This window comes from Cladophialophora psammophila (assembly GCF_000585535.1).
Source record: "Cladophialophora psammophila CBS 110553 chromosome Unknown aczJe-supercont1.16, whole genome shotgun sequence".
Classification (NCBI taxonomy): domain Eukaryota; kingdom Fungi; phylum Ascomycota; class Eurotiomycetes; order Chaetothyriales; family Herpotrichiellaceae; genus Cladophialophora; species Cladophialophora psammophila.
In genome coordinates, this window is record NW_006912937.1 from 489083 (window position 1) to 504097 (window position 15015).

The following is a 15015-nucleotide window of genomic DNA, read 5'->3' on the forward strand; positions in this document are numbered from 1 at the left end:
GGACGGTTTGCACCCAGAGCTAGTCTTCCGCTGAGGCGTCCTGGCGCTTGTTCGAATGCAATCGCCGAGTTTGTAATGTCATGCTCTTGCTGCTTGAACGATTCTGGTTGGAAAAAGAAGGAGTGCATGAGGGACGGAGTAGAGTTCATGTTTGCGAGTTTGTCGGTCGGCCAGGTTATGGTGCCAGAATCAACTTCCATTTGCTTATACCGAGGCCAGCCGCCCAGAGTACCGCTAACCCCCCCTTTGATCCCGTCTCGCCATATCATACAAGCCCCTTTTTCGTCCCGTTCACCTGAAAAAACGTCCCATCATGTTACTCGCCAGACTTCTGGCAAGTCCAGAGCCCGAGAGGGCCGATCCCGCAAAACTCGACGCTTGGCTGAACTTGTCGCAGCGAGAGAAGGCGACAGTGTTGGTAATTGTGAGAATCAATGCGATTACTGCGTTCAGCAGGTTAGTATTCATGAGCGGATCAGAGTTCATCCACTAAGTTCTGAGAGTCTGGCAAGAGATACGTACCAACCGTGACCAACCAAATCAAATTCTGCAGCCTAACCAATGCAAGAATTGCAAGGCCAACCCACAAGGCCGGCACAATGTACATGCTCAACCAAAAGAATCTCTTGTCCGTCTTATTCTCCACCCTCCCTGTCCCTGCCGCAGACTCAAAGACCCAGTGCGAATCACCAGTAGAGGTGTTAACTTCATTCCACCAGCGAAGGCCCACAAGACGACGGCCGGCGATGTTTTTGAGGTAATAGAAATCTACGGACAACAGTAGGAGGGTCAAGATGAAGACCAGGACGAAGTTGCGGATGAAGAGGACGCCGAAGAGGTACATGAGGAGACTTCCTAAGCTCGGGCGTCAATAGATCCTCCCTTCCATTGCACGGGCGGGATTGGCAACATCGATGGAGGCGATGTTTAGATGTAGGCTTACCTATTCGAAAGCCTAGATATGTGAGGAGAGTGATGGGATGGGCGCTGAGGCGCCAGTTGAGGGAGCCAGGCTCGTCTGCCATATTGAGTTGAATTCTAGCTTAGTTTTTGTGCAGACTGCATCGCCTGTTCAAGGGGACAAAAATATCTGTAGCGTTGCGAGGATGAGGCTTGGAAGGATGCACGCGCTGAACACATCAAGAACACATGTGGCGCATGAAGGACCGCGAAAGCAGGCGGAGACCGCAGCTACACCTTGCTGCTTTAACACCACTCGAAGACTGTCTCAACGGCTCGGTTGATCGCGTCCAACTTTGTTTCTCCATGCAGACATCAACAAGTTGAACCTCGACAGACACATCATCCACTGGAATACCTGACGGCTGAATGGCTCCTCCAACTGCAATAGATTGATAATGCTCCCTTCCCTTCCTCCCCGTCCCGCGAGATCACCCGCAAGAGCAGCTCCAAACACCACCATAAACTTACCTCGAAATCGAAAGATCCGACCATTGGTGTATGCAATTGGAGTCGCTGGAATAGTTGCATCAGGGGCGGTTATCGGCGCGATCTTGAAGACTAGCAGGCAACAGGAGGCTGCAAGAAAGGTAGGTCAGATGCATCATCCAGGCCGCTTGGTAGATTCGGCATCACAACCCGCCTCCACCTCCGATTAACCATCCCCTAGCCCTATCTCTGAGAGTGGACATTGCTTTGCTTTGGATAAATGAAAGCTAATCAGCCTTTTATCCTTCCTTCAGCAAGCGCAGAAATCCTCGACTCCGCCGGCACACTCCAGTCCAACCCCAAACCAAGAAACGGGCCGACCACCATACAGGGTTGACCCCGTAGCAACTGCGGCGGCTGAAGACAAGGCATACTTCGGAACACTTGAGATGCTGGAGACGAAGCGTGCCCAATTGTTGGGCCAAAAGACCGCGTTGGAACGAAAACTCCAGGATTTTCGAGACAGTAAGCGAAGAATGGCGGAGGAAGAGAGGGAGAGAAAGGAGTTTGGGCTGAAGCGATGAGGCTGTGAAACTCATATCATCGTCGTACTGGCCGATCGAGGATCAATCCTCCAGAGACATCCCTCATCGCCCTCTCATGTTGTGATCTCAATGGCAGCCTCGTAACCACCACGCCCTCAGCGGATCTTGTCCGAACAAGACCGAATGGCCCGTCAGCATGCACCACCAATCGATCTCGTTCAACTTGCATACCATCGCGGCGCGATCCGTGGCGATATCGATAGTACAAGACACCTTCACCGCCGCCAGTCCTCCATTCCTCTGGCTGCATCAACGGACGATCATGAATGTGTTGCATTATGATTGCCTGTTGCTCCATGGCGGCCCGAAAATCAAGCCTGGGATCGTCCTGGGCTAGTTGAACAGCCGTCGCGAGATTTAGGTCATCCATATCTGCACAGACCTCATCCAACAGCTCGATGGGTCGAACTTGCCGACTCGGCCGAGGCTGTTCAGGTTGTTGGTTTCCATTTTCGGCTGGTCTATCGTTGGGGTGGGATTGATTGATGTCTTCCGGCTGGACGGCTAGCCGCTGCTCCGGAGCTGCAGGGCGGTCGGTGTGTTCAGCGTGTTGATCACGTTGCAAGGGACTCGTGTTCTGATCCTGAGCCGTCCCTGGCCATTGGTATGGGCCGGGTTGAGGAATGTTGGTGACAGGAAAGTGATGTGCGGGCATGTTTTGGTTTGGTCGGAAAATATCCCATGTCACCGTCCGGGTGCCTTGGACACTGCCTTTGCATCGAATGCATGGCTCTGGAGTGAAAGAATGGATCTCGTTGAGAGGGAATCCAGTGCAGAGACATCCTCGAATTCGAGCAGCGAAGCATTGTCGGATCTCGACTTTTTGCTCGAGAGTCTAGCGACATCGGGAGGAGCAGCATATTGAGACGATTCGATTTTCCTCACAACAACACATTTAGCGGATGTGATATGAGCTGCTTATGCGAGTATGCGAGTATGATATGATCTACTTGGTACAAATGCTAAATCTCTTGTTTGGCGACACTGGTACTTGGTAGTGAACTTGGAGATGGCTCAATATCTAGGGCAGTAGTGCGAAATTATGGGCAGAGGAGCGTCACCATCTCAAGTGGCTACAGAGTACCTACCAAACTCGGTTGAGTTTTGTTAAGCTATCAGGCTGGCCACACAGCGAGTTCGGACTGGGAAGCATGGGAGTATGGATGTACAGTACGTGCTTCTGCCGCGTACGGAGAACGGAGCACACAGGTAGTCTGTAATTGGGACGGCGAGATACTGTGCGCATTGCCTCGGCGCTGCTACTTTTAGGGGACTTCATCGGTATCAGCCTTGTCAGCCTCAGCCTCGTCCGCCAATCCAGGACACCCCTACACGTTGAAAAGATTGCGCGCGCAGAGAGAGAACATCGAAGTGCAAACTTGTATTGTCATTTCCCATCGCGCGATAAAAGCGCGCGCGTAATATTCGGATTCCCATCGATGTCCAATGACTCGAGACAAAAGTTTGCATAGATGCCATGCAAAAGCAGAGAGACCGAAAACCCGCACACATATCTCACACAAAACGCCAGCTCGGAACCTTTGTCGACCCATGTGTGTGCCATTTACCTTCACACCATCCCCCTTCACGTCTCCCATGTCCGAAATTCAACAGTATCCCGAAAAATGCGGCTTCACATAACGTCTAGACCCCTTCCAATCCGTCGACGTAAACCTCAACCCCAGCAGTAGTACACCCTCGAAAATCCGTCGGACCGTGTCTGAACGAACCTCTACTTCTTCGACGAGGGTCCAAAGTCGGCTTCCACAGCTTTCTGTGCGTTCCGCTGCTTCTCGACCTTGAACTGGGCGACGATTGCAATGTGGTCACTGGGAAAGTGGAAGTTCGGGAACCCAGGTACCCGCTTCAGATATTCTGGGTCGATGGCCCCAAGTAGCCCAACCACTCGTAAAGAGTTGCTCGAGTACCAGATGTAGTCCAAGACGTCGACAAAGTTTGGTGTGTAATTCGTGAATGGCATTTCCCCGTCAATTGCAGCATAAGAAGACTTGAGCGTAAAATTGTGCGACATACCCGCACGGGAAAAGGCCCCGTAGTCTCGTCCATCCAAATCGGCGTGTTCGGCATTCAGGCCTTTCTTCGTGAACAGGTCGTAGACCGCAGATCCCGCTCCCGAGTTGAAGTCTCCACAGATGATCATGGGAATCTGTGGCCCTGACGTATATGACAATGACGGCCCAGGGTCAGGAAGCGGTTCATCTTCTGAATCCGAAAAGCGGAAGGCCTGCTTGTTGGTTGCCGGCGGGAATTTGGAGTACTTGTCCGTGAGCTTTGACAACTCCTCCATAAGGACAGCCGCTTGGATCAATTTCACGTCTTTGTATGCAGGATCCCAGTAGATGTGAGCATTGACGACAACCACACGAGAACCAGTGACACGGTTCTCCAGGAACACAACTGTCGCGATATCATCTCTCTGCCAGACGCGGTTCAGCATGTCGGCCGACGCTTTAGCGCCCGGTCGCTCCACCGCCTTTCTTCCAAGAACAAGATGTTGAGTGTCGAGTACCACATACTTCTTGTCTTTCCAGAACGTGCCACACCCGTCGACAAACTTAGCAGCGTCACCCAGCGTCTCCGCGCGGCTTTTCTGTGCGTAATATCCCTTGTAGCCCGATATCGAGAGTTCGCCACGGAAATAATCGTCGTAACTGCAGCGGTCAAGTTCCTGGAGGCAGACAATATCGGCGTTCATTTCCCGAATCTCTTCAAGGATCAGAGTCTTGCGGAAGCCCCAGGTAAGGACGCGCTCTGGAACGTAGCCATACTGCTGCTGCGTTGCATAGCGGTCGCATAGGATGTTGTAATTCAGTGCTTTGATCGTGTCCTGCGTTGGGTCATTTTCGTCGATTTCCTCAATTTGATGCCATTCTCTTTCTCGAGGAGGTGGAGGTTCTAACACGCAGTTAGCTGCAGACCATAGAAAATAGGTATTTGGCACAAACCCGGCATGCTTTCACGGAGATATTCAATTAGTTTCCTCGTACCGCCCTCCGTGATCTTGTCACGCTGCCCTTGCTCCAGTGGATTTCCATAGATGCCAAGCACCTCCAACTTGTACAAGAAGCCGAGTTCATAGCACAATGTTTGAATGTGGTTATTGAACAGGAGGAGTTGTTTGAGATTCGTGAGCATGCCAATCTCTTCTGGCAGTTCCGTCAGTTGATTAAAAGAGACATCCAGATGCTCGAGGTTCTTTAACTGTCCGATCTCCGGCGGCAGCGCTTCTAGCTGATTATATACAAGGTCGAGGCGTTTCAAGAAATGGTAGGACGGGTTGAACAGCACGGGCGAAAGCGCACAAAGACCCTGCCCTCCTAGATCTAATTCATCCCAGGTTTGCCTGCTAGAGGTCTGTCCATTTGACGTGGTCGTCCGAGCGTTGTCTGTCGGAAGGTCTTCTGCAGCCGCGCCTAACGGGACGTAGTTGACACCCTTTGAGTGGTGCGCCACGGTGCGCGCTCGCTGATTTGGACCATTCAGATCTTTGCTTTCTTCCCAAACCTGCTTTTGTTCCCTCCAATATTCATTGTCCGGCTCGTCCGCATCGTCGTGTGGCAGTCCATTACCATTTCCGTTCGGCAGATGCTCGTGGGCGTAGGTGGGCAAATGAGGTGTTCCGGATTGAAAGCCACCTGAGAGATTGTGCTGGTGCCCTAATTGCCCGCCATGATGGTGCTGAGCGTGGTGTTGAGTGACGTTGTGATGGCCATGGTGAGGTGGCTGGTATTTTGGCAGGTGGAGGTTCGCATAACGCTGATGACCTTGCGATCCATTCAGGAGACTGTGCTGCGTCTGATATCCATTCTGGGAGTACATATTGAAGTTGTGTCCGACAGAATGGCCCACAGGCGATCTCGATGGGGAAGGAGTATCGTTGGAAAAAGGTCTGCGTGCGCCGGAAGGCGAGGTGGCTCGATTCTGATTTCGATGCGAAGTGTGTTGGGTGGGGTAATACTGCCCGGCTCCAGGCTGATGGAACCGGAATGCACCATCTGCCATCTAACGCGGCAGAGCAGTATGGATTGTGTCTGTGTCTGCTTGTGAAGCGGAAGCGCGATGTGATGGAGGCGGAGGGGCTGGGGCGACTCGGTGCGTTATGGAAGGTCGAGCGGAGGGCAAGCAGAATCTTCGTTTCTTCAACATGAGATCCGGCGAGGGACTCAACGCCAACTGACAGGTTGTCGCAACGCGGAGGGTCAGGGTAACCGGCACCGGGGCGTTCGATGGGGAAAATGAGGAAGCGGAGATTTGGTAAAGGGTAAAGGATGAGCAGCGGGAAGCTTGAGGACAGATCGTGAAGCTGCGGACGGGAATGCAGCAGGTTGATGTCACGCCGGCACTGCAAGGTACTGTTTGTGGTTCACTGATTGGATATTGAGTTGAGATACGGCACAGATATCAATGAAGATGGTGAATGAGCGAGTGTCAAAGGTGGTTGACTTGCGCAGGAGAGGGTCGTAAGGGTGGGATAGGACTTGACTGCATCTGTGCAGTGTGCACCTCTGGCACCTGACTGGAGGCTTCTACTCAGTAGCAAGTGAGCGGCCCCTGCGCTCCTCACCAGGTCTTGGCATTGTTTCAGCGTTTGTTCGCCATGGTTCCAGGCCGGGCTCCCCTTTGTTCCCTTCAGCCTGATGCACTAGATTCTAAATATTGATCACATACTGCGTGTTGGGCCTGTCCTAGTCTGTTCACCGCCTTCTACTACGAGACAAGAACCCACTTGTATACAGAAGAACTCAAATAAACCGTTGAAGGCCACTCCAAATCGCCCCCTCCACTCCGCGGAAATGCGTTATCTTCATCGACCTCTCATGCACCTTATGCCGACACAAATCGCCACAAGGGTTACAGAGCTCTCCGAGATCCGCCGTTGATGCTGAGTGACTTGGCCTGGAACGCGCCTTGTGGATTCACCCTCGACCTTCCTAGAACCGTGGGCGGTGAAACTCTGAAAACTCCCTGGAAATCAGAACGCTGCTCCGGTTCTGGAGGCATCTGACATGGGTTTCACCTTGAATACCCTGGTAGCAGATTTGAAGAAATGTTGACCCTTTGGGCGAGCTCCAGTGTGGATTTGCGGAGTGACGTTAAGTTTGGCTGAGCGAGTCTCTGCTGTTCTGGGGGAGCTGTCCTGTCGGCCACTGTTCATGGCTGTAGATCGTCCACGAGCCTCCATTGGACTCCTCTCAAGGAAATCCATTGATGCTGAATTCGTTTAGGAATACCGTTGCTTCATTGACCGGTATTTCTTCAGGAAGTAGAGCGCCTCGATCTCCTTCTTCACAAACTCGGCTCGCTTGATACCTTGACGAATCTGCTCCTCATCCGTCAGATGAGCTTTAGACATAAATGCCTTGTGCAATCTGGGTCGGAAATAGTCGTAACCCAGCGGGTAGTGTTTGCCCATCTCCAATAGCTCTGACAGTAGCCTCAGCACCTGCCCCTTAGCTCGACAGACGAGTATGGTTTAAATGGTTCTCGTACCTTTGTATATACCTATCACCTGTCTTCTGAGTTCTGGGTTCATTTTGTCTCAATTGATTGTGTAATGGAAATCCATGATCAGGCTCGCAGGTACCTATCATGGTATGTTGGAAAGCCTATGCAAGGATGATGTTTAAGATGCCGTGACGTTGAAAAGCGAGCGCCAAGACACCAGCCGACCAACTACGCACCACCTCATCCTTCGGTGTCAATGAGCTTAATATTAGATAGTCTGAACTCCTAATCTATTTCAGACTCGATTCTCAACTTCTCAATGAAATCTGTTGCCATGACAAAACACCGAGTTGCTCACTTGCCACAATTCACAGCAATCGAGGCTAGAGTCTAAAACCCCCTCAGGATACAGAGTCCCTCAGATCGGAACAAAAGAGACCACAAGGTGACTGTCATATTGACCTCCAAAATGCAAAGTATGCTTTCCTTTGTTCCCTGTATGGAACTGTCCCCGTAATGGAGTAAATTCCGCCAGCGTCATCTGATGGCCAGCGACCCTAAAGACCAGCTTTTCACCAGCCTCAAATTGGATCGCCGCCGGCCATATTCCGATTTCCAACTTCACTATGTGGCCTGGTGGAATCTTCTGTTCCTGCCTGTGATCATGGGCAAGCCAATGCGGTTTGGATAGTTTTGGGTCGAGGGCACGATGACTCGCCCTCAAAATACCAGAGGGGCCAATATATTTCAGGCTGTTGATATCTTGAACCTCTTGTTCGGATGTCACGCCTAGCTCATTCAACGGAATGTTGATGTTTTGCAGGATCTTCCCATTTTTGTCGGCTTTGCGGATGATCACGAAGATGTCCATGTCATCGTGGTCGGTACATGACATGTATAGGACCGCCTTCGACGGGCCGATAATTGTGGACTTTTCAGCGAAAGAATAGGTAAACTCCACGAACTCGGGGTCGTTGTCAACCTGTTCAGCGGGGGCATCGGACTGATACGAAACTTCGCCCGTTTCGGCGGTACTGTATATGTCTTTTAGGGACTGCCCCCCTGAAAGCCATAGTGTTTTATACTCGGTCTGAGGGATCGGCCATGTCGAGAAGGGGACGTTTTTGGTCGGCGGCTAATTTGAGGTATCTAAGTCAAGTTTCTTTGACTTATGGGGGACCTTCCACTGACCTGATTATAGCGGATCACGGAGATTCGAACCTTCGGGGTCTTCTCCCAATCGTTTTTGATACCCCTCGTGTAGAAATCCAGGTATTTCTTCAAATCATCCGTGGTCTCCTTCTGGTATAAGTCGTGCCATTCCTGGGTTGGATGTAAGCGAAGCCTATGTCAAGCACTTTGTCAGTCTTGCAAGGTCTGACAGTTACCAACATTATGAAGACTTTGCTAACCATTTCTTGTTATGTGGTATGTCTTCAAACCCGCGGATCGAGCCAACAGTGTGCAGGCCTGTTGACATGCTGGTAAGTATGTACGCAGGTACATTGATTCAAGTCCACCTTCGCCCGTTTATCCTCCCAATATGCGTTCATGAGCGGATACTTCGCCAGCATTGTGATAGGGTCTTCTTGCAGATTTTCACCTCAAAGCACGAAAAAGCCTCAGCAGTGTTCTTTAGCCTTTTGATAGAGCCCGTATTTTCACTCACCATATAGGCCATGATCTCTTAGGAAGTGCCAGAACGGCAGATATGGAACCCCGCCACGGCAGAGAGATTCACGGTACATGTCACTCAAGCCTTCCAATGGCAGAATGCAGCTCAGATGAGGGGGTCTCTCTGCCGCAATGTGCCACTGGGCCATAGCCAACCAAGAGACACCGATCAAAGCAACGTGGCCGTTACACCAAGGTAAGCTGGCTATGAATTCGACGGCATCATATCCATCCCTTCCCTCGGCAGTTCCGTTCCACCTGAGACCGTCAGCGCGGGAAGGGACCGGAAGAAATGAAAACTGCAAACCTCTGATTGCCTTCAGATTTGAAGATACCCCTCGCATCGACATTGACTACGGCGTATCCGTGTGCGGTCCACTCGGCAGGATCTGGCGCCTCGAAAGACTCAAAACCGGAAAGCATGCTTTTCGGGATGCCGACTCGACCTGGGACGAGATCCAGCCCTAGAAAGCCTGCACGGGAATGCGACACAAGTGAGTGATTGGCCCCCGACAACAGTTTGGCTGCCACATGGCCGCACGGGCTCTTACCCGTTCCAGACTTGCCGTACGGGCTCCAAGCTATCAATGCAGGGACCTTCTCGTTGACGTCTGCTGGCCGAAACACATCGGCACGAAGGACTATCCCATCTCGCATCGGCACCTCAACATCTCGGTCCCAAATCGTTGCAACTTCAAAGCCTCGACGAGAAGGGTCCTTCTTGTGTCCCTTAGGCAACGTGGTCGATGATGGATTCAGGCCGTTGTAGTTCGCATGAGGGTCATCGATAGGCGAGATCTTCGTTTGTGCGACCTCGATACCTCCGACGGAGAAGACCCCCCTAGATGAGGCCATGTCGTGCTTGAGAGGTCAGGAATGTATGTGGGATATCATTGCACTTGTGCAAGATCGACCTTTGTGTGGACTGAGCGCGAGACACAACAAGGCAGGCGGCTGAATGGATCTATTTATTGTTCTACTGAGGACTCAACCTGAATATGTCTGATTCTGCGAAGGGGATCTCTGAGTCGTCCGTCATCCGTCGAGACTGGACGAGTGTCATTCCTTCTCGCGTATGGAAGGAATTCGGCCGGTCGCGGGCCGTCAGCATGTATGTCAGTGAGATGTTTGGCGGCTGTCACATTGGGTACCTTACCTTACTCTTCAAATCAATACTCATTTGATTCCGAAGACGAACCATTTGACAAGCCAGTACTAGTATCCACGCTTGTTCGAAACCCTGCCTTCATCGGGTACGGCATGACATGTCAAAATGTACCACCGCCTGCGAAGTACTGTGCGAGGCTCGAAGTGCACAAAAGCACTCGATTTCGAGACGCCTATGCCCGGCTCATCTCGAACGAATCCAACGCGAGTATGTAGAACATCCTTTTGACGGCTAACGTCTGCGACCCGTCGGGACGCTAGCTAGCTAGGTGGAACCGTCGCTATTTGTGGCCGTGGACATGTCATCAACACGAAACAATACGAGTCTTTGATGTGATTAAGAAAGGCACATGGATTCTCAATTAACTAAGCGGGGTAAGGCCATGTTCGCAATCTCGGGCGTTGGGACGAAGCCGGCGAGGCTGAAGGGGTTGCTCGCTGGGCAGCTTGGGCCGAAAGGGCCGAAATTGAGGGGGAGCATTTGCCCTGCCAGGACATGTTGGCAGTAATCAAGAGCACGACTCCGTGACTACTTGGACTTCAGGTGATGAATGGGATGCCTGAGGTGAGAAACAAGCGCACTTCACTTCCTGTCTGTGATGACGGTGATGAGGCTGGATTTGAAAGGGGGCGTTTGTGTTTCTTTACGGGGCTCAATTTGGATGTACACGGACTGCGTTGCCAAGGACATACCCGCATGGACTCGAAGACACCCTGTTAATACTATCCTTAGCGCGTCGAGGGCCTCGTCTGGCGGAGATCTAATTGAGAAGCTATGCATTAGCAGGCCCATATTAGAGAGTTTGCGGGCTGGAAGTCAAGGGTGAACAACGTGACATTCTGTTGGACATTGCACCTCATCTGCACTGTGGTATTGTTCACATCACACCATGACTTTTCGCTATGGCAACGTCTTGACCAGGACCTGATCGAGGATGCTAGAAGACTAGTACTGTGGAGCTATGCATCCTATAAGTACATGGTATATTTTACAATCGCTTTGACAATCTATCGTGGTTGGGGCGGCGCGACGAATGAACTTGTTTCGAGACGGAGCAGGCAGCGGTCTAAGAAGCAGGACCGACTGACGATAGTCGCAGAGCTGGAGGAGGAGTCAATACTTGTACCGGGTAGTTACCAAGTACTTGTGGAATGGACGAGTCCTCGCCCACCCTCCACTCGTCTTTAAAGCCGCACACGGCCGAGAATCACAATGGAAAGCCGAAGACCCATGCGCTCGAAAAGGGCTGCCGGCTTCTTTCTTCCCTGTTGAGTGCCGTGTGTTTTTGATTGCGTGGCCTTCCATATCTCGACCATAGCTGGTGCACAGACTAGGAGGAGGACAGAGAAGAATGCGTCCGCGACATTGGGGCAAAGAGAACAGTGGGCTGTACGAGTACGAGGATGCGGAGACTTTTGTACTTGTGCTGTACTTGTTAGGTGAATGGCGCTGCAGGGCCCCGTTCCGGTCAAGACGCGGGGATTAGTATTGATACATAGCATGTTTGGAGCCGATATCTGGACGAAAGAGGGACGAGTCAAACAAAAGGGCGTTGAGTGTTGACGCGTCTTGAACAATATGTGAGATTTCTAGCGCCGAAGATCGGTGCAAGGCCACCGGGGCAAAAAGATTTAACGGGAACGAGATGATGGTTTTGGTAGGAGAAAGAAAAGGAAGGAATCCGAGACGGATTGTGATTTTTTTTCATCCTTGTAAAAATTGGGATGTAGCCGAATAAATGGCGCAGGGCTTAACGCCGAGCACATTCCACACACATGGAACGCCAACCACGAGACGCCAGACGCGAGATGCTTGGTAAGGAATGGGACCAGCTACCAGCCACTGAGTGACCGTCTCTCCCACCCTATGCACACCAAGCACCCCATGCACCCCATGCACACCGTTCTAGCGATCGGCAAACACGGCCTCGTGCTGCAGGTCCTTCTGGTCCTTCCAGGTCTCAGAATGACGTCGGCGATATCGGAATGCGCTATCCTCGCCATCGCATAAAATCACCCAACATCCCATCGTCCCATAGCGACAATGGCCACCAACCCGAATAAAAGAATCCCAGACACTAACCATGGCCGATTTACACGTGCGACACCATGCCATGTCGCCCACAGAGACCTTGACGTCGGATCTGTCCCGCGAGACCACCAGCTCAGACTATGGGGATATGGACGCCGACGAGGAAAAGTCCCAAGAGAGCCGGCGCGCCGCTTCCATCGCGACAGGCCGCTCGGCCAGTCTCAACAGGACATTAACTCGGAGAGAGACCATCTTGTCGCGCATCAGATCCCGGCCGCCCATAGGCACTTTCACCCATCCGCTGGAGCATCAGAAGACGACGGTCGAAGACTTGGTTGATTTCGACGGCGCCGATGACCCCTACAGGCCCGTGAACTGGGGTATGAAGAAGAAGGTCATCACCACTGCCTTATACGGCTTTACCACCATGACCGCCACCTGGGCCAGCAGCGGATACAGTCCAGGAACACAGCAGGTCGCTCAGGATTTCCATGTTGGAACCCAGGTATCGACGCTGGGCACGACTCTTTTCCTGTTTGGATTCGGCATCGGACCTTTGCTTTGGGCACCGCTCTCGGAGGTCTATGGCAGAAAGAATGCTGTCCTCCCGCCCATGTTCGTTGCCGCGTGTTTCTCATTTGGGACTGGTGCAGCCAAAGACATCCAGACCATCATGATAACGAGATTTTTCGCTGGTTTCTTCGCTTCGGCACCTGTCACCAACACTGGGGGCGTTTTGAGTGATTTGTTCCCGGCATCTCAGAGAGGTATTGCAATCGCATCTTACGCCATGGCCGTGGTCATCGGCCCAGTGTTTGGACCCATCGTTGGCGCCGCTCTGGTAGTCCAACCCAGTCTCCGATGGCGGTGGACCGAGTACCTCACGGGAATTCTGCAGCTCTTGGTCCTGGTCTTCGACGTCATCTTCCTGGATGAATCATATCCTCCCCGGCTTCTGATATACAAGGCGCGACGTCTGCGGCACCAAAGTGGAAATTGGGCCCTCCATGCGAAATTCGAGGAGTGGGATGTCTCTGTCATGGAGTTGGCGAATAAGGTGAGCCAGGCTTGGTCGATTTTTCGAGACATGGTTATGCTGACCGACTGCAGTTCTTGGTTCGACCATTCCAGCTGTTGATGACCCCGATCTGCGCACTTGTGGCTCTGTACGCAAGTTTTTGCTATGGAATTTTGTATATGCAACTTGGTGAGCATCTCGTTTCCTTCAGCTGTCTCATGAAGACTTACCTGTGGTGTAGGTGCCATCCCGATTATCTTTGGCGAACACCGCCATTGGAAGCTGTTCCCTTCAGAACTTCCATTTCTGGCAACTCTCCTCGGGTCCATTACCGGCGCCGTCATCAATGTTTTCAACCAACTGGTGTATAACCGCAAATCCGGAGGCAAAGTAGCCCCTGAGCTGCGTCTACCACCGATGATGTTCGGATCTTTTCTTTTCGCATCAGGGCTCTTTATCACTGGGTGGACGGCTGATCCAAAATATCCATGGATTGCTCCTGTCATTGGGTTATATTTGACCGGTCTCGGGTTCTTTACTATATTCCAAGCGGCACTGAACTACCTCGTCGACACGTTTCAAAAATACGCTGCCAGCGCAGTGGCAGCTAACACATTTTTACGATCTTGCTTTGCCGCAGCGTACGTGCCCCCCTTTTGTGATTCTGGGTTGTCAACCGGATGCTGATGTGAGACAGGTTTCCGCTCATCGTGACTCCGCTGTACCATAACGTTGGAATCCCCTGGGGGACCAGCATCTTTGGTTTCTTTGCCGTCGCACTGATACCCGTACCGTTTGTCTTTTTTGTTTTTGGCAAGCGGATAAGAGCGAAGAGTAAATGGAGTAGGTTCTAAATTTTGCCAGATTGAATAAGAGGCCTGGGTAGCTTTTCAAGATTGGGCTGGAGATATTATACTCGTTACCAATTGAACACGAGTTGATCTGTGGAGGCCTAAAATGGGGGCTTGGGTGCCAAACTTTGGATGATCCGCCGATACAATTTTGTACAGCGCATTAGCTACTTGTACGTAGCTACTTGTACGTGGCTACGTGTGCCTAGTAACTAGAGGCTCCGCGGTGCCCACGAGACGCGAGACGCCAAAAAGCTTGACTTGGCCTGCCGTTTTCTCCCTCATGTCCAGCTCGTATTTGTTATGATTCTTAGTTGCTTTTGCAACTCTGGGACCATTGAATGAGCAAGTTTTCGGGCTCGTCTCCAACATCACTAACAGCTGATATCAACGCTGGCACCAGCCAGCCTCACTGATGAAGACAGACTCGGACGAAGATACAGGACCCAGGAGAATGTCCCGTCTGGAGGGATGATTTCGTCATCCGGATGGCTGGATCACGGCAAATTACGGTCATGCCTAGCTAGGTACCTACATAGATAGGGACCTGCCTACTGGGTACAAGTAGGTCAGTGTCTGACACCCCTTGAAGTTCGTCCATCCTTGCTATCTTCCGCTCCTACTTATTGTTTGTCGCTTCCTTGTGTGGACGGCACTCCATTCGATGCGTATGTGATTATTGGGTTCTAGATGTCGTCAGAAAGCCTCCAACTTGTTGCATGGATCAGCATTGCAGATTGATTGCACCCGCGATGCAACCCGCATCCAGGCTGCAGCATTTCTTCCAGACGAGAGATAATACCTCTGGACCCC

At 51.8% G+C, this 15015-nt stretch overlaps 6 protein-coding genes across 6 annotated transcripts; 1 reads left to right on the forward strand and 5 right to left on the reverse strand.

Annotated features, from left to right (window-relative positions):
* Window positions 1–291: 291 nt before the first annotated feature.
* Window positions 292–1025, reverse strand: A1O5_09448 (uncharacterized protein; the record flags this gene model as incomplete). Its single annotated transcript, XM_007750027.1, has 3 exons — window positions 292–443; window positions 523–855; window positions 944–1025. 3 exons carry the CDS (start codon window positions 1023–1025, stop codon window positions 292–294), a joined length of 567 nt encoding a protein of 188 aa, XP_007748217.1.
* A 964-nt stretch (window positions 1026–1989) lies between these two features.
* A1O5_09449 (uncharacterized protein) lies at window positions 1990–2649 on the reverse strand (the record flags this gene model as incomplete). The annotated part of the gene is made up of 1 exon (XM_007750028.1): window positions 1990–2649. One exon carries the CDS (start codon window positions 2647–2649, stop codon window positions 1990–1992), a length of 660 nt encoding a protein of 219 aa, XP_007748218.1.
* A 1077-nt stretch (window positions 2650–3726) lies between these two features.
* On the reverse strand, window positions 3727–6017 carry A1O5_09450 (uncharacterized protein; the record flags this gene model as incomplete). Its single annotated transcript, XM_007750029.1, has 2 exons — window positions 3727–4910; window positions 4961–6017. 2 exons carry the CDS (start codon window positions 6015–6017, stop codon window positions 3727–3729), a joined length of 2241 nt encoding a protein of 746 aa, XP_007748219.1.
* A 1219-nt stretch (window positions 6018–7236) lies between these two features.
* Window positions 7237–7548, reverse strand: A1O5_09451 (uncharacterized protein; the record flags this gene model as incomplete). Its single annotated transcript, XM_007750030.1, has 2 exons — window positions 7237–7439; window positions 7506–7548. 2 exons carry the CDS (start codon window positions 7546–7548, stop codon window positions 7237–7239), a joined length of 246 nt encoding a protein of 81 aa, XP_007748220.1.
* A 330-nt stretch (window positions 7549–7878) lies between these two features.
* Window positions 7879–9989, reverse strand: A1O5_09452 (uncharacterized protein; the record flags this gene model as incomplete). Its single annotated transcript, XM_007750031.1, has 5 exons — window positions 7879–8595; window positions 8652–8805; window positions 8873–8930; window positions 9130–9392; window positions 9442–9989. 5 exons carry the CDS (start codon window positions 9987–9989, stop codon window positions 7879–7881), a joined length of 1740 nt encoding a protein of 579 aa, XP_007748221.1.
* A 2396-nt stretch (window positions 9990–12385) lies between these two features.
* On the forward strand, window positions 12386–14205 carry A1O5_09453 (uncharacterized protein; the record flags this gene model as incomplete). Its single annotated transcript, XM_007750032.1, has 4 exons — window positions 12386–13390; window positions 13444–13540; window positions 13593–13992; window positions 14049–14205. 4 exons carry the CDS (start codon window positions 12386–12388, stop codon window positions 14203–14205), a joined length of 1659 nt encoding a protein of 552 aa, XP_007748222.1.
* Between the last annotated feature and the right edge of the window lie 810 nt (window positions 14206–15015).